General features: G+C 33.5%; 5 protein-coding genes and 1 long non-coding RNA gene across 8 annotated transcripts in view; 3 read left to right on the top strand and 3 right to left on the bottom strand.

The window, feature by feature from the left end:
* Positions 1–38: 38 nt before the first annotated feature.
* On the top strand, positions 39–6,105 carry LOC117231370. Its single transcript, XM_033489758.1, has 4 exons — positions 39–59; positions 182–274; positions 5,334–5,607; positions 5,754–6,105. The coding sequence occupies exons 1-4, from the start codon at positions 39–41 to the stop codon at positions 6,005–6,007; spliced, it is 642 nt and encodes a 213-aa protein (XP_033345649.1). The 3' UTR covers positions 6,008–6,105.
* On the bottom strand, positions 1,022–1,831 carry LOC117231448. Its single transcript, XR_004492966.1, has 2 exons — positions 1,709–1,831; positions 1,022–1,434 (listed from the first exon to the last, which is right to left on the bottom strand). It is a non-coding gene; the product is annotated as an uncharacterized LOC117231448 (long non-coding RNA).
* Positions 3,142–4,713, bottom strand: LOC117231443. Its single transcript, XM_033489891.1, has 3 exons — positions 4,047–4,713; positions 3,829–3,943; positions 3,142–3,368 (listed from the first exon to the last, which is right to left on the bottom strand). Exons 1-3 carry the CDS (start codon positions 4,080–4,082, stop codon positions 3,223–3,225), a joined length of 297 nt encoding a protein of 98 aa, XP_033345782.1. The 5' UTR covers positions 4,083–4,713; the 3' UTR covers positions 3,142–3,222.
* LOC117231444 (probable protein BRICK1-B) lies at positions 5,964–7,047 on the bottom strand. 2 transcript variants are annotated; one of them, XM_033489893.1, is made up of 3 exons: positions 6,690–7,047; positions 6,235–6,317; positions 5,964–6,140 (listed from the first exon to the last, which is right to left on the bottom strand). In XM_033489893.1, exons 1-3 carry the CDS (start codon positions 6,808–6,810, stop codon positions 6,114–6,116), a joined length of 231 nt encoding a protein of 76 aa, XP_033345784.1. In that variant the 5' UTR covers positions 6,811–7,047; the 3' UTR covers positions 5,964–6,113. The 2 variants fall into 2 exon arrangements, with proteins under 2 accessions (XP_033345784.1, XP_033345783.1); XM_033489892.1 differs by having other exon boundaries at positions 5,969–6,140; positions 6,675–7,012.
* An 834-nt stretch (positions 7,048–7,881) lies between these two features.
* Positions 7,882–12,274, top strand: LOC117231428 (spermatogenesis-associated protein 20). Of its 2 annotated transcripts, XM_033489864.1 has the most exons (13): positions 7,882–7,975; positions 8,430–8,597; positions 8,842–9,208; positions 9,278–9,421; positions 9,596–9,685; positions 9,778–10,035; positions 10,128–10,307; positions 10,374–10,583; positions 10,667–10,859; positions 10,951–11,119; positions 11,189–11,397; positions 11,688–11,887; positions 11,978–12,274. In XM_033489864.1, exons 1-13 carry the CDS (start codon positions 7,929–7,931, stop codon positions 12,236–12,238), a joined length of 2,496 nt encoding a protein of 831 aa, XP_033345755.1. In that variant the 5' UTR covers positions 7,882–7,928; the 3' UTR covers positions 12,239–12,274. The 2 variants fall into 2 exon arrangements, with proteins under 2 accessions (XP_033345755.1, XP_033345756.1); XM_033489865.1 differs by lacking the exon at positions 8,430–8,597 and having other exon boundaries at positions 7,914–7,975.
* Positions 12,275–14,668: 2,394 nt separating this feature from the next.
* LOC117231425 (voltage-dependent T-type calcium channel subunit alpha-1G) overlaps positions 14,669–20,273 on the top strand; it is a 108,515-nt gene continuing 102,910 nt past the window's right edge. The window contains 1 exon segment of the mRNA XM_033489861.1: positions 14,669–15,093. Within this exon segment, the coding sequence (XP_033345752.1) occupies positions 14,669–15,093 (425 nt within the window).

Here is a 20,273-nt window from a genome sequence, read left to right as displayed (position 1 = left end):
TTCTTATATATCTACTTTGAGAGACTATCCAATATAGTATGAGGTATCTCTTTGAAACCGTTAGCATTTATATTAATAGAAACATGATTTTTATATGAGTTACTTCATAGTAAACCCTGAAATGGCATCTTGAGTCAGTCAGTTGTTATGTAAATAAAAACATGATTTTCATATGAATTAGTTCTACTTATCTAATAATACACTTACGGTCTACGATATGTCATTTCTTGAAGAAAATATTGAACCAGAAGAAATAGGAAGTGATCTTCTAGAGGTATAGTTATATTTGTATTTATTACATTATAATTTCCAAAAAAAAAATAACATTAAAATTCAACCTAATACAAACATTTAAACATTATAAACATTTTATTACTTCTGATTGAAACTTTTCTATTTATTTTAATAAATTTATAAATATATCTTAAGATTACAAAATCATAAAATATAAAATCTCAGAATGACGAAGAGGAAATGGGTTCTGAAATAAGTAAATCCATTACAGTGATTCTAAAAGCAATAACACATCGTGGAACTCAAACAATAATAAAATGTAACCCTAATGAGACCAAAGAGAATTTCATCAATATGATTATTAATACTGAAATATAATTAAATAGTACTGTATAAGTATAGTACAGAATTTATCATTTATAACCACTTTCAATATTTGTTATGATATAATAATTTACATATTTAATTTGTATTTACATATTAAAATTAATTTGAAACGTTAAAAGATAAAAGATAATTTGAAAAGATAAAAAATGATATTTCACATATTAATACAGAAATATTTAGTAAGTAAACCTTGAAATAAATTTAATATATTATAATGTAAAAAATATATAACTGCACATTCTTATATTAGAAATATTCTGTATTATAATAAATCATCCAATGAATTTACTTTTTAAAATATAATGACATATCTCATTTTTATATGTATGTCTTATTTTCTGGATTCAAAAAGTAACTTATAGGATGTACATATTTCTTATCAAATTACATCTTATTTAAATATTGTCTTATCGCAGACTTTATTCGATCATTTAAGTGATAAAATAATACACATAACAGATTTGTATTCTTTAAATATCATACAATAGCACATAATAAGCATAATAGCATAATAAATTCAACAAAATCCACTTTTTTACATGATTTAATTATTTTCTCTATCATTTTAATCGTAAGATTTCTCTTATTTCCAGTTATATTTGCATAAATCAGAAATTCTTTCTATAGATACAATAAAGTGGTAAATACAGCTAATTAAGATAACTACTATTGGGAGAATATTGTTTCAGTCACTTATACAAGATTGCTACCATATCATACCAAAGAACTTATGTTTAACAGATATATTATATCACAAAGTAATAAATTAGTATTTTGCAAACTGTTTAAAATATTAAAGCAATTAAGATAACTCTGAAATTGATAAAAATTATTTAACCTCACTTAAATTTATATTTCTGTTTTTATATTTTAACATGAATATTTATCCTTACTAGATATTTAAAGAATTCTTTAATTCAAATATATTATTAAAAATATAATATTAAATATATAATGTATTCAAATATATTAAAATCTGTGTTTCCAAAATACATACTAAAAGCACGTATGATAATTATCATTATATTATACTTATAATATTATTATTATGGTAAAATAAAATTAATAAGCAAAAAATTCTGCTTACCTAAAGTATTCCAAAGAGGATATATTTGTATTATAATAAAAGTATCGTATGTTTGATTCTTTATATATCCACCATAAAGGATTGTTTCTTATATTTATTACGTTAACAAAATTTTGTGAAATATTACGCTTAAACAATGACAGAGCGGTATGTTTCGGTATAATAGAAAACATGTTTACTATATCTGTATGTAATATGTCTTTACCGTAACCTCGACTTACAAAACATTGAAGGATAATTACAGCACTTGAGTGTATAAAATTTTGTTTCTCATATATATATGTTTGTACATATAAACCTAGACTATGTACGGTAAGAATATATAATGGTAAAAATAATATATTGTACATAAAGGCAATTTAACGAATTCTTATTTCAAAAAGGCATCAGAGGAAGATTAAAATTATGGATCGTACGTTCGACGTAAATAAAATATATTTCTACATAGCTGAAGATATATGTAAAATATAATAATATGTATTGTGCAATGTAATAAAAACCATTATGTATTTATACATACTTGTTTCTTTGAATTTAAATTACAATAATCATATAGTATGTTTAAAGATGGCACATATTATAATACATATCTATTTTAATATTGCCTTTATAAAAATTATATTTTTCTATAATATTAAAAGATCTGTAATAGAAAAGGATATTTGAAATCGTATCTCTTATATTTAACCTTTAAACAATTTAATTTGTTTATTTAACCTTCAAAAGTATTATTGAATAATGCATGTTTCGCACCAGAAAAAAGATTAAGTTATATAAGATATAAATCTCTCTCTATATGAAAAATTTACTAATTTTAAATAATAATAATTATCAAATTATAAATAATTTATAATAACATGTTTTAAACTGAGGTGTACATGACTTGAAGTTCATACAACTTGTAATTGCACATGTATATAATTTATTTTATTGTATACGATTTATTTGGAAATAAAACTTTGTATGGAGAAATGTTATCTCATATTTTTAATTTAATTTTTTCACGTATAATTATGATACATATATCACAAATGTCTTTCCGTTATGTTAAACCTCTACTCTTAATTTGAGAAAATTGGAAATTTCAGACAGATTTATGTATGAACAAGATTACTTTATTGTCATTTATTATTTTTTACTTTAAATATAGTTATATATTTTTTTTTAAATGTAAACTAATTTTTTTTTTCATAAAGATAGTGCATATAATTGCTTAAAGTGGTTTAAACAGTCAAAATGAATGAAATATAATCTTTTATAAATATATTTTACTTTATGTTATTACAATACTATATATATATATATACATATGTGTGTGTGTGTGTGTACCGTTTTAAAGCATCCTATAGGTTCTCGTGTAAGATGATTGTATAATTATTCTTTGTTTAATTTTATCTACTTGTTTCCATAAAAAAATTCGAAATTTTGCAATATTCCTTTTTAAATATTATTTATTTACTACACAATGTGGGTTGCTACAAAATTTTCTATGAAGACAAACGTGATCATAAAAACTATTTATTGAAAGGTATTCTATTAGAAGGAGCTGGTAATCTATATTTTGCTAATTCCACTTCTGCTTCTCCGAAAGTGTCTATATGATAACAAAAATACTCTGGATTTTTATATTCTTTATCTTTAGCAGCACGAGGTCCAACAGCTGAAAAGTAAAATTTAAAAAACGATATAATATGAACAAAAATACTAAAAATATAACTAATTCTTAATGTAAAACCTATAAAAATTATTAATCATCTTAAAAATACTTTTACACCTATATGAATTTATAAATATTTAAGGAGCAATTATATATTTGCATTTACTGAGACACTAATCTACTAATTTCATTTATATCTTTGGGTGACTAAACTTTTTGCAAAATGATATTTATTTACTGAATTATCCAATGTGTTGAATTTTTTACTTTGTTTTTCATTTAAAGATCATTTGAAGGAAAAAATCTTATACTTTAAGAGCATAAAGAAAAATTTTCACGTTGCTTTATATTATAATAGTTATTAAATATAATAATTATAATAATTTATAATCATAATTTTATTTTATTAAAATATATAATGATAAATTATAATAACATATATTATTAAATATATCTGTCTTACGTGTATTTGGAATTTTACAACATTTCTCACTGAGTCCTGCAACATTTGGTTTAATCTTCAATGTACTACTCTTTGCTCGTGAGCTTAAATACCTTAATAATATTAAATTCTGTTTCTGAAATAATTAGTATCTTTTAATGATTTGTTGATTGAACGCAAATAACTAAAATGTTTGTTTTTTATAATAGGTTACATTTTGAGAAAATTTAGCACTATACCTGTTTTAACAAGTCGTTTAAATTTAAACGTAACATTTTCTTCTAATAATATTAATAATTTTTCTATGTCTCTTTGACAAATAAAAATCCTTTATATTTATATAACGACGTATTGAAACTAAAATGCGTCAACGTTCACTACCGTTAGTAACATCGCCATATTCAATTATATGTGCACAGTTGCTAAAAATAAGTTGTATTTGCTTTTAAGGAGACTATTAAATTGTAAACATATTTCATGTAAAAATATTTCGAACTTTTCTATTTTAAGTTGATTTTATCTAATACATATGTCAAATGATAACGTATTTTGAACGTGTTTTGATATTGATGTTATGATATTGTCTACTGACAATAGTTCCATTTACAAAAACTAATTTTCGTTGTATTTTTACGTGGTCATTCAGAAATTTGGGGAATTTCAGGCTGATTTATTATGCGTGGAGTGTAAAAGCATTCTGCTCGTGTTCGTGAAATTTGAAATTGGACAATTTAGTCATTTAGGTCATTTAAAAATGAGCAGGAAATGTTACACATCCTATTAAGTAACCAGTAATAATTCTGTCATTTAATCAATAAATCTCTTATCAAATTCCTTTTGGTCGTTGCCTCGGCTACCCAGCTGTGCAATTAATTTTTACCGCGTTAAAATTTACACTGCAAGGAGCCACTTAACAGTGCGCATATTGTAAAGGTAGTTTTACATGTGTAACGATATTAGGGTAGGTATTTCAATCAAATTCATGCGGTAGTGTCACAGCTTTGCGGAGGAAATACAAAATTCTTTTCATTTCAAGTGCCGTCTCTTTGATATATTAAAAAATTTTCCAGAATTAAACGTAGTTTTAATTTTAGTTTATTATTTAATTTAAAGAGAATTAAACATAACTAGTTAAATAACATAGCTGTAGCTATGCAAATCTATTATAAAAGTTCTTCATGCCACGTAATGGAGAAATAGAAAGGCATACAGCTTGTTTCATATAACCAATCAAAGGCGGCATTGAAGTGCAATAGCGTATCAAATATAGATGTCAAATTTTGCTTCCTACAACAATTAATATTATATTATGGTATATTTATAATTTCTATTTCTAATTTTTCATCAGAGAATCTTTACTTGTAATACTTGGAAACATTTGTGCACATTTGTATATTAAAGCAGTGATTTGCAAATCAATGATTCGATTTAAAATGTATTATTAAATAAAATCTGAAAATTTGTCTCTATAATTTGTCTAAGATGATTACATGAATTGAATGTAAAACAAAATAATTTCACTTTAGAATCACAACAGAGATATATCAGAGCTGTGGGGTAAAGAGGATGACAATCCAGTTTCTTTGCTTGTGCGAAGAATGAAAATACCCCTGATAGCGGGCATTGGTGCTGGACTAGTACTTCAAGCTTCAAAAGGTATATTGGAGACCCCTGCTACATTTGGAAGAATTGCATATGTTACATTTCCTTTGTGTGGTTTAAGTTTTTACTATCTTACTGGTAGTTATATAACAAGACAAATAAGGGGAACAGAAGGTCCATTTAATAATCTAATGGGAGGTGAGGGAAGTCTTCTTCTATAATACATTACTACTAAATGAAATTATTTTACATGATTGTTTTATAATTTATAACATGAAATAAAAATAATGTAAAAATCCTTATTAATAATAGATATTATTTTAAAATAACAATATTTTTTGTAGTATATTGTACTTTTCCGCTGCTTCGAAAATTCCTGCCTTTGGGACATACTGTGGCACTTCTATGTTTTGTTACTTTACCTTTCTATGCAGTGGTACGTGATTTTTATGTAACTAAGAATAGATTGAATCTTAGGGATGCTCTGCTTTATGGAGTGCAATCAAGAGGTCTTTACATTAATGAGTGGCGAAAAAAGCCATCAGAACACTATGTTAAGCGTGAATCATATAATCCATTTACATTTCCTTCCAAGTAAAGCAATGATAAACTGAATATAACATATAGTTTATTGTAGTCACATTTATTGTATATTTATTCATATATAATTTCAATAAATACAAAAATCCTAAACTATGATTAATTTAGGTTAATGTTTCCCCTTTTGTGACCTGGAAAATAATAATTGTAGAAAATATAATACATGTCATATATTTTTCATAACGTGCAAATCATAATTGATCCAAATTATAAATGGTAACTTACACATGCTTCCAGATATTCGATTCTTCTTTCTAGAGTTGTAAGTTTTTCGTTGAGAACAGCTATTCTTGATCTGCAAGACATATCTAACACAATAAAGTTAATTGATTGTAAGTAATAAAGTAAGCTTCATACAATGTTAATTTTATTTAAAGCGTCTTTGTGGATTTTAGTAATTCAAGAAAATGATAAAAGAGGAAGCAATAAGGTTATGAAAAGATTCATGTAAGTCAGAATTGTCAAAACACGTACCTATACTCTATGTAAGTAAGAAAGCAATCTAGTTATGGATGTATCCAAATGCAATTGCTTGATAAAATCAATGGTTTTTAGTTTAGAAGTACAAAACAAATGATTTCTTTGATCACGATATAAAATAGTTTATAATTTTCTATAAAATATTTTTGTAAAATATTCCACATGAATGAATATTATTCAACAACCTTTTAAATAATTACCAAAGGAATTGAGAAAGTCAGTTATCTTTTTGATGCTACCAGTTATAACTTCGATGTATTCTCGATTTGCCCAGTCTTGTTGAATCTGTTTTTGGATAGCCTCTCGATGTACGGCAGCCATATTTGAAGTATTGCGATGTTTGAAGAAATTAATTAATGTTATCTGATATTACATTATACGTTCGTTATAGACTTAAATAATGAACAGTAGTTATTACATTTTTCATAGTCAAGGTATTTAGATACATTTACGTATACATATATAACTAACGCAAAACGCGCTTTTTACTGATTTGCCATAAGTGAATGAAATAATGAAACAATATGTATACATACATTTTCAGATAATATATATAAACATATTTTGTAACAAATTCATTCAATTACATTTATATTGTTTTTAAGAAGTGTTCCGAAGTTTTAATAATATTTTTCTAAAAATTCTTTACAATTTTAGATTAATCTAGATTAATTTAGCTTACTCTAGTTTAGTTAAGCTTAATGTATTCCTTTTGATTACAATGTCATTCACTACAAATAGCTAAATAGAATTGTAAATATTAGATATATTCGAATATATAAAAAAAGAAGTCACTAGATTCGAGTCATATGTCAATAATAAATTACACAATTTTGCTTAAATAATTGAATATCTTGGATTTAACGCTTAAACGTGATATATATATTTATATTAGAGAGAAAGTTTTTTTTCTGCATGTACATAATCCTAGATAATTTATTTTTATATTTTCTATATGTTCGTTTTTCTTGCGTTTGTTATCTGAAACTTTAATTGTAACTTTTATGTACGATATTTAAATATTAATTTATAAAATAATATTCCATCATTTTTTCTTGTGGTATAAGAATATAGCTATATCATTTATTTGTAAGCAACTATCGTATATCAAAAATGATCTGTTATTTCCGTAAATGTATCTGTATATAATAATAATCGCAAAAAATATTTCGTACATATTTCATAATTTTATATTGCAATATTTTTTATTATTATTTGAATGAAATGTTTAAGCTACAAAATTAATATATTTTGAGCTATTTTGAGCTAATATATATTAAGCTAAGAAATAAACATATTTTGTAGTTAATAGTATGTATTTTATTATAATAATAATACTTTCTTTTCGGATATGTACAGTTTATAAAAGCATTTTATGTATAGTATGAAGTACCAGATATATAGCACTTTAGTAGTAACTCGCCATTATTCGTATTTACATGTACTGCGATGGTGGACTTTACAGTAAGGAAGGATGCAAATTAATGTATGTTGAATACAATTTGTGTAAATATTTTTATGGTATAAACTAAATAAGTAGCTTCTAATCTTAATTATGTTAGTTACCTTAGTTACCTTACCTAAGTTGAAATTAAATAATTTTTGATGATAAATGAAATAATTAAAATTTTGTGAGATTCCAATTCTGTTGAAGAAAATGATAGCTATTCATGTATAAATGTAACGAGTATAAGAAAAAATTGATGCAAAGTTTCTATTATTTGAAAATAGAATCTAAAAGTTCACAATATGTTTACGTGTTAAAAATCTTCTGCAATTTAATTAAATTAAACAAATAATGTTGATAGATTAGTAATGAAATTAATTGGATTTATATTTTATGATGTCAAAATGAATGCTTAATATTTTATTATATATTTTACATATAGAAATTTGCAGAATTTATTTTCATATTTATTTTCGGCTTTACTTTTTGTTAGGTACATATTTTATGTAAGGAGTGTCATGACTTTGGGAAGATATTGTTTTTTGTCAATAGTTGACTATACGTCTTTATTATCTAAAAAGTGGTGGATTCGGAATCTTGGAATAAGATCATATTTATCTCAACGTAGTTTCATGTCTCTAACTATACAGCGATTAAACAGGTAGAACACACAAACATACATTCATGTAATATTTGTAGTAACCTTTCATTTAATAAAAGTATATTAAAACAATGTCAATGAAAATAAGTAGTGTTTTGTTCATTAATTTATATCACAATTATTTACATGTCCTTGTTTATTCTTTTATTTTAAATCTTCCATTTGCAATTTTTATATGTTTTATAAATATATGCACCAAAGTCAAATATATTGATAATTAATTTTCTAATTTTAAATCTTATAGGATAAACCAAAGATCACTGACAGTTTCATTATTTGCAAATATGGCATCAACCAATAATTCAGGAAATATGCCGATACAAAAAAAGAATCGTTTGAGTTTAGAAAAGTCACCATATTTACTACAGCATGCTACTAATCCAGTTGATTGGTACCCATGGTGTGACGAAGCATTGGAAAAAGCAAGTAAAGAGAACAAGTGTATCTTTTTATCTGTTGGCTATTCTACGTGTCACTGGTGTCATGTTATGGAAAAAGAATCTTTTACAAATAAAGAAATTGCTGAAATAATGAATAAGAATTTCATTAATATAAAAGTAGACAAGGAAGAGAGACCAGATATCGATAGGATATACATGACTTTTATACAAGCAAGTAAATGTGATTACATTGTATTTTAAACAAATATGATATAGATTAAAAGCTATCGTTTCACATAGGCAACAAGCGGTCATGGTGGATGGCCAATGAGTGTCTTTCTTACCACTGATTTAAAACCTATAGTTGGAGGGACTTATTTTCCTCCAGAAGATACATTTAGACAAACAGGATTTAAGACAATTTTACTCAGTGTTGCCCAAAAGGTATAAATATCTTTAGTTTTTAAGAATTATTTGATATAGTATAAATACATAGCGTTTAATAAACAAATCATATTCCATTCAAGTGAATTTAAGACATATTATAAATCATTACATATTATAGTTAGATTAATACGTTATATCAATATCGGTTTCTTTATATTTCATATTTTTTAGTGGAATCAATCCAGAAGTAAACTTACAGAGATTGGATCTACCAATCTTGAAACTTTACACAGTATTTCTAAAATTCCAGATTCACTTAAGGTAAATTAATAAATAATAAATTGTTGTACTCTTGTTTAAGCTATTTTGTAAAAGAATTGTGATTATTAATGAATAATGATTTCTTTACATAGGTACATGATATACCTTCATTGGAATGTAGTAAAATTTGTATTCAGCAACTTGTAAATGAATTTGAACCGAAATTTGGTGGGTTTGGCTCTACGTATAACATGCAATCACCAAAATTTCCACAGCCAGTAAATTTTAACTTTTTATTTCATATGTATGCACGTCAACCCAATGTGGAGTCTGTACGACCTTGCTTGTATATGTCTGTTTACACTTTAAAAAAAATGTCTTTTGGTGGTATTCACGATCATGTAGGTCAGGTAAGAATTTTAATCCTAATTAGCTATTAAACAAAATATTCACGATGTTAGCTCCAAAATAATTTGTAATAATGTTTACTATTTTTAAATAGGGTTTTTCTAGATATGCTACAGACGGTGAGTGGCACGTTCCACACTTTGAAAAAATGTTGTACGATCAGGGTCAGTTAATGAAATCATACGCAGATGCATATCTTGTAACTAAAGATAATTATTTTGCCGAAATTGTTGATGATATCGCTACATATGTAATAAGAGATCTTCGTCACAAGGTATTATATTTGCTCTGTTTTCAGAATTATATGTACATTAACATTTATCTATTTTATGTTTTTTAGGAAGGTGGGTTTTATAGCGCTGAAGATGCAGATTCTTATCCTATGCACGATACACATGCGAAAAAGGAAGGTGCTTTTTATGTGTGGTCTGCCGTGGAAATTAAATCACTTCTAAATAAAGAAGTTTCTGATGAAAATCATGTTAAACTTTCGGATATTTTTTGTCGCCATTTCAATGTAAATGAATCAGGAAATGTAAAATCGCATCAAGTATGCTATATACTTTTTCTTATTTCTATAATTAATTTCTATTCTATGTCTAAATATATAATTGATAATCTGTTACTTATCAGGATCCACATGGAGAGATGGGAGAAAAAAATGTATTAATAGCATACAATGAAATTGAAGAAACTGCTAGATATTTTAATCTTCCAATTGAAGAAACTAAAATGTATTTGAAAGAAGCATGTTCCATGTTATACAAAGTTAGATCTGCAAGGCCGCGGCCTCACTTAGACGATAAGATCATTACATCATGGAATGGTAAAGAGTTACGAACAATATATTTTCTACATATACTTTACGCTAATATATGTTTTTTTAACTGCTAAATTAATAAGCAACCTGGATTTAGGTCTTATGATAAGTGGTTTAGCTTTTGGGGGAGCGGCAGTAAATAATAAACAATACATTGAGCACGCGGCAGATGCCGCAAAATTTATTAAAGAATATCTTTTCGATGAAACCAAGAATATATTACTTCATAGTTGTTACCGTGACGAAAAAGGCACGATTACACAAATGTACGTATATTATCGCTATTAAATTACGCGGCGTATCATAATGTACATTTTAATATTTATTATTTTTAGGAGTACACCCATACCTGGATTTTTAGACGATTATGCGTTTGTTATAAAAGGGTTGTTGGATTTATACGAATCTGATTTAAACGAGGAGTGGCTGGAATTTGCCGAGAAATTGCAACATCTTCAAGATCAGTATTTTTGGGATGAAACAAATGGAGGATATTTCTTAACAACATCGAGCGATCCAAGTATAATTCTCAGGCTTAAAGAAGGTATATTTAAGTATTTTCAAGATAATCTTAGTTTAGCAATTACAGTTTTCATGGTTTTATATGATACGTCTGATGGTTGTGATTGCGTTCAGCTATGAAATCAAAGAAACCAACATTCTGTGGTATAGCTGAAAGTAATTCAAATATTTATAGCAGCGCCTGCTCAATGTTTCATTACGTCCAGTCGTTAAGTTCATCAGACTGTGATAGTTGCGTTTAGTATTAGGTCGTAACACGAATGGAAGAAAAAGATCAGATATGTATTTGAAGATTTATAATTTCACATATAGTTTATGACGGAGCGGAACCATCCGGTAACTCGATTGCCGCTGAAAATTTGCTGAGGTTGGCAGATTACTTAGGTTGTGACGAATTCAAGGATAAAGCTGCTCGTCTGTTCGGAGCATTCAGATATTTGCTGATGCAGAGACCTGTTGCGGTTCCACAACTAACATCAGCACTCGTACGCTACCATGATGATGCAGCGCAAGTGCGTGCAAACTTATATGCATCGAGCATATTCAGTTTTCAAAAACTTGATGAGCTTTTGAAACGATTGCGTGTATATGTCGTGTTTTAGATTTATGTGGTTGGAAAACGAGGTGCCAAGGATACCGATGAGCTACTTCGCGTTATATATAAACGTTTGATACCCAACAGGATTCTTCTCTTAATTGATCCCGATGAAACGAACAGCGTGTTATTGCGTAAAAACCAACATCTCAGAAATATGAAATCTCTGAATAATCGAACAACTGTATATGTATGTAAACATCGCACGTGTTCGTTGCCTGTTACGAGTCCCGAACAATTAGCAACATTGCTAGATGAACAGAAATAAGATCCTTACTAATTAGTAACTAAGTTTACTAAAAAAGCCGATTCTGTATCGTTTTTGATGGTGAGAGTAGAGAAATAGCAAAATAATACAATTTAACGAATCTCAAGTTACATGTATGTACTGTATCATAATTTGCAGCAGCATCAATGGAATTTGTTATATTATTAAGAATAACACTTGTTGGACATGATTGTACATATAAATGTTTTTTCTTTTAATAAAATAGATGTGTACAAATAATTGCGTACGACTCATTTTTAATTTCTACACCCAACGATTTAATATGGTAATGATAAATATATCATATTTACAATTAAACCATAATCATTTTTCATATATCGGTTCTTGATTACTGGCGAACTTTTGTTGGGAACGATACATAATACGGTGCCTACCGCAAAATCTCGCGTTGAATTCCAACCGAAAATAGACACGGTATATGAACCACTAGAGGAAGAGAGAGATTGGTAGACACTCTAAGAGAAGAAAGCGGGAAGAAAGCTGAAATAAGAAGGATCAGATATTTACTATTAACAACCATATATCTATCTATCTATATATATACATATGTATGTAAAAAAATATATATATATATATATTTTACATACATAATTCTTTCTACAAATAAATAATCGTATAAAAAGAGAGAAAATGCACACATACATACAGATATACAAATATACTGATCACATTTAAATATAGCGGTAAGGTTGTAATCTGGACAGTCACTGCACGTGCACGTCTCAGTCGTTAAGATCGTTTCGGTTCATCTTCTTTAAAGTTAGGCCTTGAAAGATCGTATACCGACAATGGCTCGTCAACGTCCAAGTATTTGCTTGTCTACGTAAAAAAATACGATTCGTAATAAACAACGCTCTCTGTCGTCGATTGTCATCTCCGGCGGCTGCAACGAATTTCTATTAATTGGTATCGAGTCTGTCACATGTACCAGCTACGAGATAAAACGCATTGTTCGAAAAGGAGAAGAAAAGAAAAAAAAGGAGCACGCGTGGCACTTTATCGGCAGTGAAAACCAAAGCGACAAGATCTCGAGACGAGTAGCTATAAGATCAGCTTCTCTTCTTCTGTGCTTGCCTGCGCCTCCTTGCCTGCTTCTGATTATCTCTTCCTTTCTTCTTCGCGGTTCGAGTACATTATCTACGACCACGGAGAGGTCACCGCGAACGAACCAACGAGAGAGAAAAGAAAAGAAGAGAGAGAGAGAGAGAGAGAGAGAGAGATGGAGGAGAGTAGGAGGATCTGCTGATCTTCTCGAGGGAGGATGCAGAAGGTCGTGAAGCGGATGAGCGAGGGACGCCTAGACGGAAGGGTCGCGCATGCGTTTCGTTCCGTCGACAAGGATGTTCGACGTTTTTTTCAGTCACCGGTCGACGCTGCGCCGGGCACCGTCGACGCGCACGTTCGCCAACAGTTTGATATGGGTCGCGGTTCTTATAGGGATATAATTTCTTCAGGTAGGCCGATTCGTGGTCGTTAGTCGCGCGCGATCGAGTTATCGAGTCAGAAATAGGCTAAATGCTACGTTCCCAAAGAAGAGTTGGGAAGCTGGATCGTTTTTAACGGGGCTGCCACGCGACGTACCACGCGCCACTCACGCGCTTTGCCTTTCCATCTTGCTGCCAAAAAGTGTCTCCCTCGGGACTTCGTTTCACACACACGCACACACACACACACACGCGCGCGCGCACACACACGCACACACAGACGTTTTACACGGCAGGTGGTTCTATCGCTCGGTTCCTCGGTCGTCCTTCGACGTCGTTCCTCTCTCGATCATCGTCATCGCGAAAACAAAAGCTTCGATCGTTAATCGTTCGAAGAAGAATCGTTGTGCCGACACTGACCGCGAGTGATCACCTTGCTTGGTAGCAGGTGAGCTGCGACCTCCGTACGACAGGGCAACCGTAGGTGAGAGAGAATTGCAGGTGAGAGAAACCGGGCAAGCGCATCGCGAGGCGCACGGTTACGCACCTGGATTTCACCGTTGTCGCTACTTCAACGTAAAATGCGGCCAGTGGATGTGAGGCAGCTTCTTCGCTCTCGAGACATTCGTGACGAAAAGCACGGTGCATGTTACTACCGGTAAAGCGTACGAGAAGCGCGTTCTTCGTATCGCTCGTTGTATCGGTATACCGCAGGTAGCCGAAAGAACCGACCGAACTACACATCGGGTCCTCGATGTCGTTCTTACCTGTCCACCTGGCCCCGTCGTTTAGAGCAGCGACGTCTACGTTGTCGCCAGCGCAACTCAGGCAATATCTTCCCGGTGATAAATCTGCCAGCAAATCTATTTGGAATTATCCCGCGCAGACGATCTTCGTGTCAGGCTGCCGCTGAAAACGATTCGTCCCGAACGATTCGTCATCCTCGTGTCGACCGCTGGACGAGATCTAGAAGCCGGGAAGCAGCATGTCGTTGCATTATCCCCAAGGATATCGGTATCGTCCGGCGAGTAAAGCTGCCGGGGCAGGGAATGGCGAGCAAGGTTCTGACAGTGACGTTGCCCAACTCAGTGATCTCGAGGACGACGAGGACGAAGATGGGGGTGGCCAGTCGACCAATAGACGTATCGCGCACCGACAACACGGGGAGGAGGAGGAGGAGGAGGAAGAGGAGGAGGAGGACGACGACGAGGACGACGAGGACGACGAGGACGACGACGACGACGACGACGACGATCAAGACGACGAAGAGGAAGACGAGAACGAAGAAGACGACGGGGTAGACGTGGATGGCGATGAGCTACCCTATCCTGGTTTCGTGCCGGTTGCAATGCGATACCTCGACCAGAATACACGACCGCGCAACTGGTGTCTGGCGCTCATCACTAATCCATATCCTTTTGGATCGTAACGACCACTGTCTGTCGTTTACCGAACGGTGATATCGTTATTTTTATTCCGCTTTTGCCTGTGAGAAAACCGCTTTGTCCAAGATTATTCCAGCCCGCGAGACGAAATAAGTAAGTTTCGTTGCACGCTATCCGTGCTACCGTGTAACATCCGAGAACGTAGCTAGAGCTTCGTTTGGGATTTATTTTATCCTCTAAGCGAAGCCACGGCGCCCAACCGAAGAATTCTTTCCCACCGAATATCACGAGCACGTCTCCATCTTTTTTCCATCACGCTCGTAAAACATCTTTATTACGGACTTGCAGCATTTCGAGGGTTCCTGCGTGTCGTTTAGATTTATCGGTTACAACGTTAGCTGGTTAGCGATCGAATCGGGCTTCTCTTTTTATTTTCAATTCTTACATACACGTTTTGCTGTATCGTTCTTTCAGCGTTCTGTCGGGTCCCGCCATATAATTTCAGTGGATATTTATCACCGGACTCCTTCGTACAATTCTATCGATGTGAAATGAGATGTAACCAGGCGTGGAAAATTATTTCAATTTTATTCGTTTACGTCGTTCGAGGGTGATGAAAGAACGAGAACCTCAGGGATTTTAATCGATATTAATCTTACGATCTATTTCTTCGACGTAAAACACGGTATTGAATTTATTTATTCGTTCCATGTTCTACGAAATTCTACGGTGAGAATTTCCAAAGAGTATCAGCTCGGCTTTTTCTACTACTTTTCCGCCGATTAAAAAGCAGTATACGTTCTGTTCTTAGATTTTTCGATCTAATGAATTTTCTCCTATTTTCCCATGGTTCGTATCTCGCGGATACATCGGCTTCGTATTCGATCGTAATTAATAACTCGTTAAAAAGCGAGGCGAAACGAGCCACTATATTATTGTACCAATTTTATTATCACTATAGTAGGATTTATTCTATACACGTAATAGCACGCTAGTCCTGTTAAGCTTCGAGATAAAAGAAAATCGAAAAGCCACACAAAGCATTAACTTCGAACATATATTCATCGTGAAGGTTTCGTTCATTCGTCGATACTGATGTTTCTATATGTGCCGTGGTTTCTCAATGAAATATCGTCTGTGTTTTGTCAGTTTCCTGTACCATCTTCCCAAATGCATCGGCTTTTTCGCAGTTATATCGACGGGTGATCCAAACGCGCAGATCAAACAAGGTGATCGCACATCTTTTTAACACATCCGGATGACGTTCGACCAAGAATAGAAATTATCCGATACGACAGTGTTGGCTAGGCGAAATTCGACAGCATTTCAAATTTTAAATGTACGATACAAATTCAAATCTGCTGTTTCGTCTTATAATTAGTCGTTGCATCGTACGAGACTATTTCAATACGATTATATCAACATATATATATATATGCAGGATGGTTGGTAACTGGTGGTACAAGCAGAGAGGGGGTGATTCTACGCGAAAAAAGAAGTCGAAAATATAGAACAAAAATTTTCCGTTCGAGGCTTCGTTTTCGAGAGAATCGACTTTGAATTTTCGCTCGGTACGCGTGCGGTACGTTATAACGGATCTCGCTGTAGATCGTTGTCTCGATGGAAAAATTAAAAAAAAATTTTTATTTCATATTTTCGACTTCTTCTTTCGCGTAGAATCACCCCCTTTCCGCTTGTACCACCAGTTACCAATCACCCTGTATACATAGGCAATACGCGATATCATACGTTTTGCATCTAACCAACTAATCCTAATTAATAGGAAAAGAAGAGCAACGTGACGGAGAAGGCAAATGCTGACCGCGAGAAGATCGTAGAAAATGGATTTATTCCAAACGGAGTATAGGCAGCCTTTAATAATTGTACTATTTCACGAATTCAACAACTATAAGCAAATATTCCTACATAAATTCCTACATAGCCAACGCATAAAGTTCTCTTCTAAGTTCGAAGTCGACTAGTCTTCGGTATTCTCTACATTAGCACGCGTCGTTCTCGCAAGGAAAAAAAGAAGGCACAGAGATCGAAGCGAGAATATGAGGAAAGTTAAACTCGTACATAAACTGCAAGTCTCGGTTCGGCGTACCATAGCGGCAGGAGATAGAGTGCGCGAGGTCAGACCGAAGGTTTTTTAAATAGGTCATTGATTGACCTATCCCCAGGCGAATCAGTGTGCTTGCATGGATACCGACTACCACACGACCAACGCGTCTGTCTCTACGTATTTCTGCCTCCTTCTTCCCTCTGCAACGTTATACACGTCTTGTATACGTGTCTGTTTGTGCGCGAAATTGCGGGGTGTGCAGGACGCACGTGGTCGGCGGGCAAAGTTTAGTCAGCTAGCATCCGAGCAACAAGCGTCGCTAGAAAGATTCCCATTGTGCACGCGGACAATGGACGACTGGAACTACTGCGAATGCGGGCCAAGCATTTCGCAATTCTCCACCGCTTTTATCCCTCTCGTTTGCCCGTAGAAATTGAACAAACGTTCCCTTGTACCTTTTTACCTATACTCTATCCTACCCTATGTACTATATAGCCTGTCCCTTCAACGAACGCTTATCTACCTGCCCCTGGCGTCCATTTCTTCTCTCGCTCGAATCTAACATCGTCGATGGTCACTTTCCTCCTTTCGAACCTTTCACCGCGAGCGCCTCTGTTCTCTTCGATCCTCTCGCAACTCTATTTCGCGCCTTTTTCTTTACTCGCAATTTCTTCTCGACCTGGTTTTTTTTGCGACAAAATTTTCTTCCTTCCGTTCGATTTTCCAACGATGCAAAATTTCTCCGACGCAACCGAGATTCCTCTGTTTCTCGGCTAAAAATTTCGTTTCTTCCTCTTCCTTATCAGGTTTTTCTTTTATTTAGGCGAAGGTTATATATCTTTGCGTATAATATCGTTATGTGTAATCGGCGCGGTAGGTTCCAGGATAACTTTTACAAAAACGCCAACGTTCGTGGAATCTTCCTGGCGTCACTGACATTCGTTCGAATACAGATCGTACGTTGGGATAAGGAGAATAGCGACAAGTTCGCGCGAGCAGAGCTAGTACAACTGGACGAGCGAATATTAGAAATTACACGGATTATCCGACCGTCTTGTCTGTGAAAAAATCATGGAATCGTAAAAAGGGAGTCTACAATTTCACGATTTATAACTTGTCAACGTACCGATATTATTAGTCGATAAATCGTGGCTTTCACGTTTACCTCGACAGCGGCCTAAACAATTTGTTTCCTGATATTTTGCTCTTTGTTGCGTCGTGAATTTTGTCGTCGACTGGCGAATAAAAATCGTTCCCTCGTATACGTAAGTTAACAAAAATACACCAGAAAGTATAAACGAGTCTCGTCGTTTGCTAGGAAATTCAGACGTAATAAAGTCGTACACACCGTCCCGGCAAACATTGGCAAACACGTGACAGAGCCTCGCGTCTCCGCTCGTCTCACAGACGTGGTTTACGCGAATTTCAACTTCGCGCGATATCATCTTGGTATAATTCCAACCTGCAAGGAGTACGAATTGATGCAGCGACGCGTCTGCATAATCATCGCGTTATACCACTATTGTCCGATAAATGATTCAGACACGGTGCAGTCGCATCTACTTGCTCGCTCGTTGACGTTTCTAAGCTTCCTGCTGCCACGGCCTCGTGCTCCCGTTTGCAACCGGATGCAACGGTTCGATGTCTATCGCTCGATCGACCTCGATCTAATTGATCGTCTTCGAAGAAATGGCAATGCCAGTAAGATGACGCAGTCATTTATACGGATGACGCGAAGAAAAAAAGAAAAGAAGAGGAAGAACGATCAGTCGCTAAAAGCGCATCGTAAGAAGCTTGTCACTTTAACGATCTCTGAATTTTATGCTAATTTTATATTCGCTTCGTGAAATAAAATCGTCATTGAGCGTTTTATAAATCGCATTATCCGATCGGTCATCGTTGCAACGAATGTGCGACAGACTAACGTTCGGATGAACTGGTCCTGGCAATTAGAAGCTGTGCCGATTAACTCGATAAATTGGAGCGCGTAGAAAAGTGACAATTACGAAGGCTATTTTCGAAAATCTACTTTACAATTTCGCATTGTTCTTGTCGTCTTCGGATAAATTAATTTGCGAGATTTCTATTTCGGATGTTAAATATTTTCCTATATACTTTGGAAAACGCGGAAACGATAACATTGACAGTACTTTCGATTTAGCCTACTGTTATATAACTTGTACCGTTGTAAAATAGGAGCGCGCGAATTTTATGTTTTGCAAGCCCCAAGTCATTTGATATATTTCGTGAGCCACGATAGATCGGAATATATCTACTCTACTGTCATAACGTTTAATTTTTGCGAAATATTACATCGCATATACGTCTTTCTTTCCGACGATGTTACCCGAATCATCCGCGTTCGAAGTTGGGAACATTTTTCGTCCGTTACATTCGTCTCGCTTTAACCGTTTTACAAAAATTCATGAACACGGATCGATCAGCTTGACAGTAGCCTGAAGTAGTTAGAAGCGCTGTCTCACAAAAGACTAGAAACGTAACTTGTCGCACTTGTTGTTCGTTCGTTTCGTCTTCGACTAACCAGTTAGCGATCGCGACCTCGTTGAAAAGCGTGTGTCTAAAATGTGTGGAAAGAAGCAAACGATAGCGAGTATACTCGACGTAGTGGCTGTTGTAACATGGAATTAAGTTGCGACGAGACGACCGGTTTATTTCCCAATGTTATTAACGCAATTACCGAACTGCAATTTAAACAGCAAGTTTCAATTACTTTGCACGCCCGACGAGTATGCTCACTGTAAGAGAAACCATTGCCATTTCTTCGTGACGACTATGGTCGTGAAAAACAGCGAACTCGATCAACGCAGCACGATCGCAAAGAGACAGAAACAGAACGCAGATGTCCGGCAGTCATCGATTAGGTAATTTCGCGGACACCGGCGATGGAGCCGGATGCGACACCCAACGAAACGATTCACGTCGGCCCCGCAACAACGCTCAGTTCTTTCGTTTCCTCCTCGTCGATATCGTCCGATCCTGGAGCCCGATGACCTCTTTTCTTCCTCTTCTTTTCGATGCGGCGCACGTCGTCAACGACGCGAGGCCGAACTCCATTACAAACGGGTGAAAAATAATCGAATGACCGAAGCGTCAACGAGGCAATCTTCGACAGCGTCGAA

The sequence above is a fragment of the Bombus vosnesenskii genome, unplaced genomic scaffold (assembly GCF_011952255.1).
Source record: "Bombus vosnesenskii isolate JDL3184/JDL3185 unplaced genomic scaffold, Bvos_JDL3184-5_v1.1 scf7180000013272, whole genome shotgun sequence".
Taxonomy (NCBI): domain Eukaryota; kingdom Metazoa; phylum Arthropoda; class Insecta; order Hymenoptera; family Apidae; genus Bombus; species Bombus vosnesenskii.
Note: the sequence above shows the minus strand (reverse complement) of the source record. Positions and strands in the feature narration are given on the sequence as shown.

Excerpts from the sequence above, each read along its gene's own strand:
- LOC117231370 (XM_033489758.1), top strand. The coding sequence starts at position 39 with ATGAGGTATCTCTTTGAAACC. Across the intron at positions 60-181 it reads TGAGGTATCTCTTTGAAACC|TTCTACTTATCTAATAATAC; the intron begins GTTAGCATTTAT and ends CATATGAATTAG. Across the intron at positions 5,608-5,753 it reads ATTTAATAATCTAATGGGAG|TATATTGTACTTTTCCGCTG; the intron begins GTGAGGGAAGTC and ends TATTTTTTGTAG.
- LOC117231443 (XM_033489891.1), bottom strand. The coding sequence starts at position 4,082 with ATGTTACGTTTAAATTTAAACGACTTGTTAAAACAG. Across the intron at positions 3,944-4,046 it reads TAAACGACTTGTTAAAACAG|AAACAGAATTTAATATTATT; the intron begins GTATAGTGCTAA and ends TAATTATTTCAG. Across the intron at positions 3,369-3,828 it reads TTGTAAAATTCCAAATACAC|CTGTTGGACCTCGTGCTGCT; the intron begins GTAAGACAGATA and ends TTTACTTTTCAG.
- LOC117231428 (XM_033489864.1), top strand. The coding sequence starts at position 7,929 with ATGTACTGCGATGGTGGACTTTACAGTAAGGAAGGATGCAAATTAAT. Across the intron at positions 8,598-8,841 it reads ACTATACAGCGATTAAACAG|GATAAACCAAAGATCACTGA; the intron begins GTAGAACACACA and ends TAAATCTTATAG. Across the intron at positions 11,888-11,977 it reads ACCATGATGATGCAGCGCAA|ATTTATGTGGTTGGAAAACG; the intron begins GTGCGTGCAAAC and ends GTCGTGTTTTAG.
- LOC117231444 (XM_033489892.1), bottom strand. The coding sequence starts at position 6,810 with ATGGCTGCCGTACATCGAGAGGCTATCCAAAAACAGATTCAACAAGAC. Across the intron at positions 6,318-6,674 it reads CTTTGGTAATTATTTAAAAG|ATATGTCTTGCAGATCAAGA; the intron begins GTTGTTGAATAA and ends TTATTGTGTTAG. Across the intron at positions 6,141-6,234 it reads TCGAATATCTGGAAGCATGT|GTCACAAAAGGGGAAACATT; the intron begins GTAAGTTACCAT and ends ATTATTTTCCAG.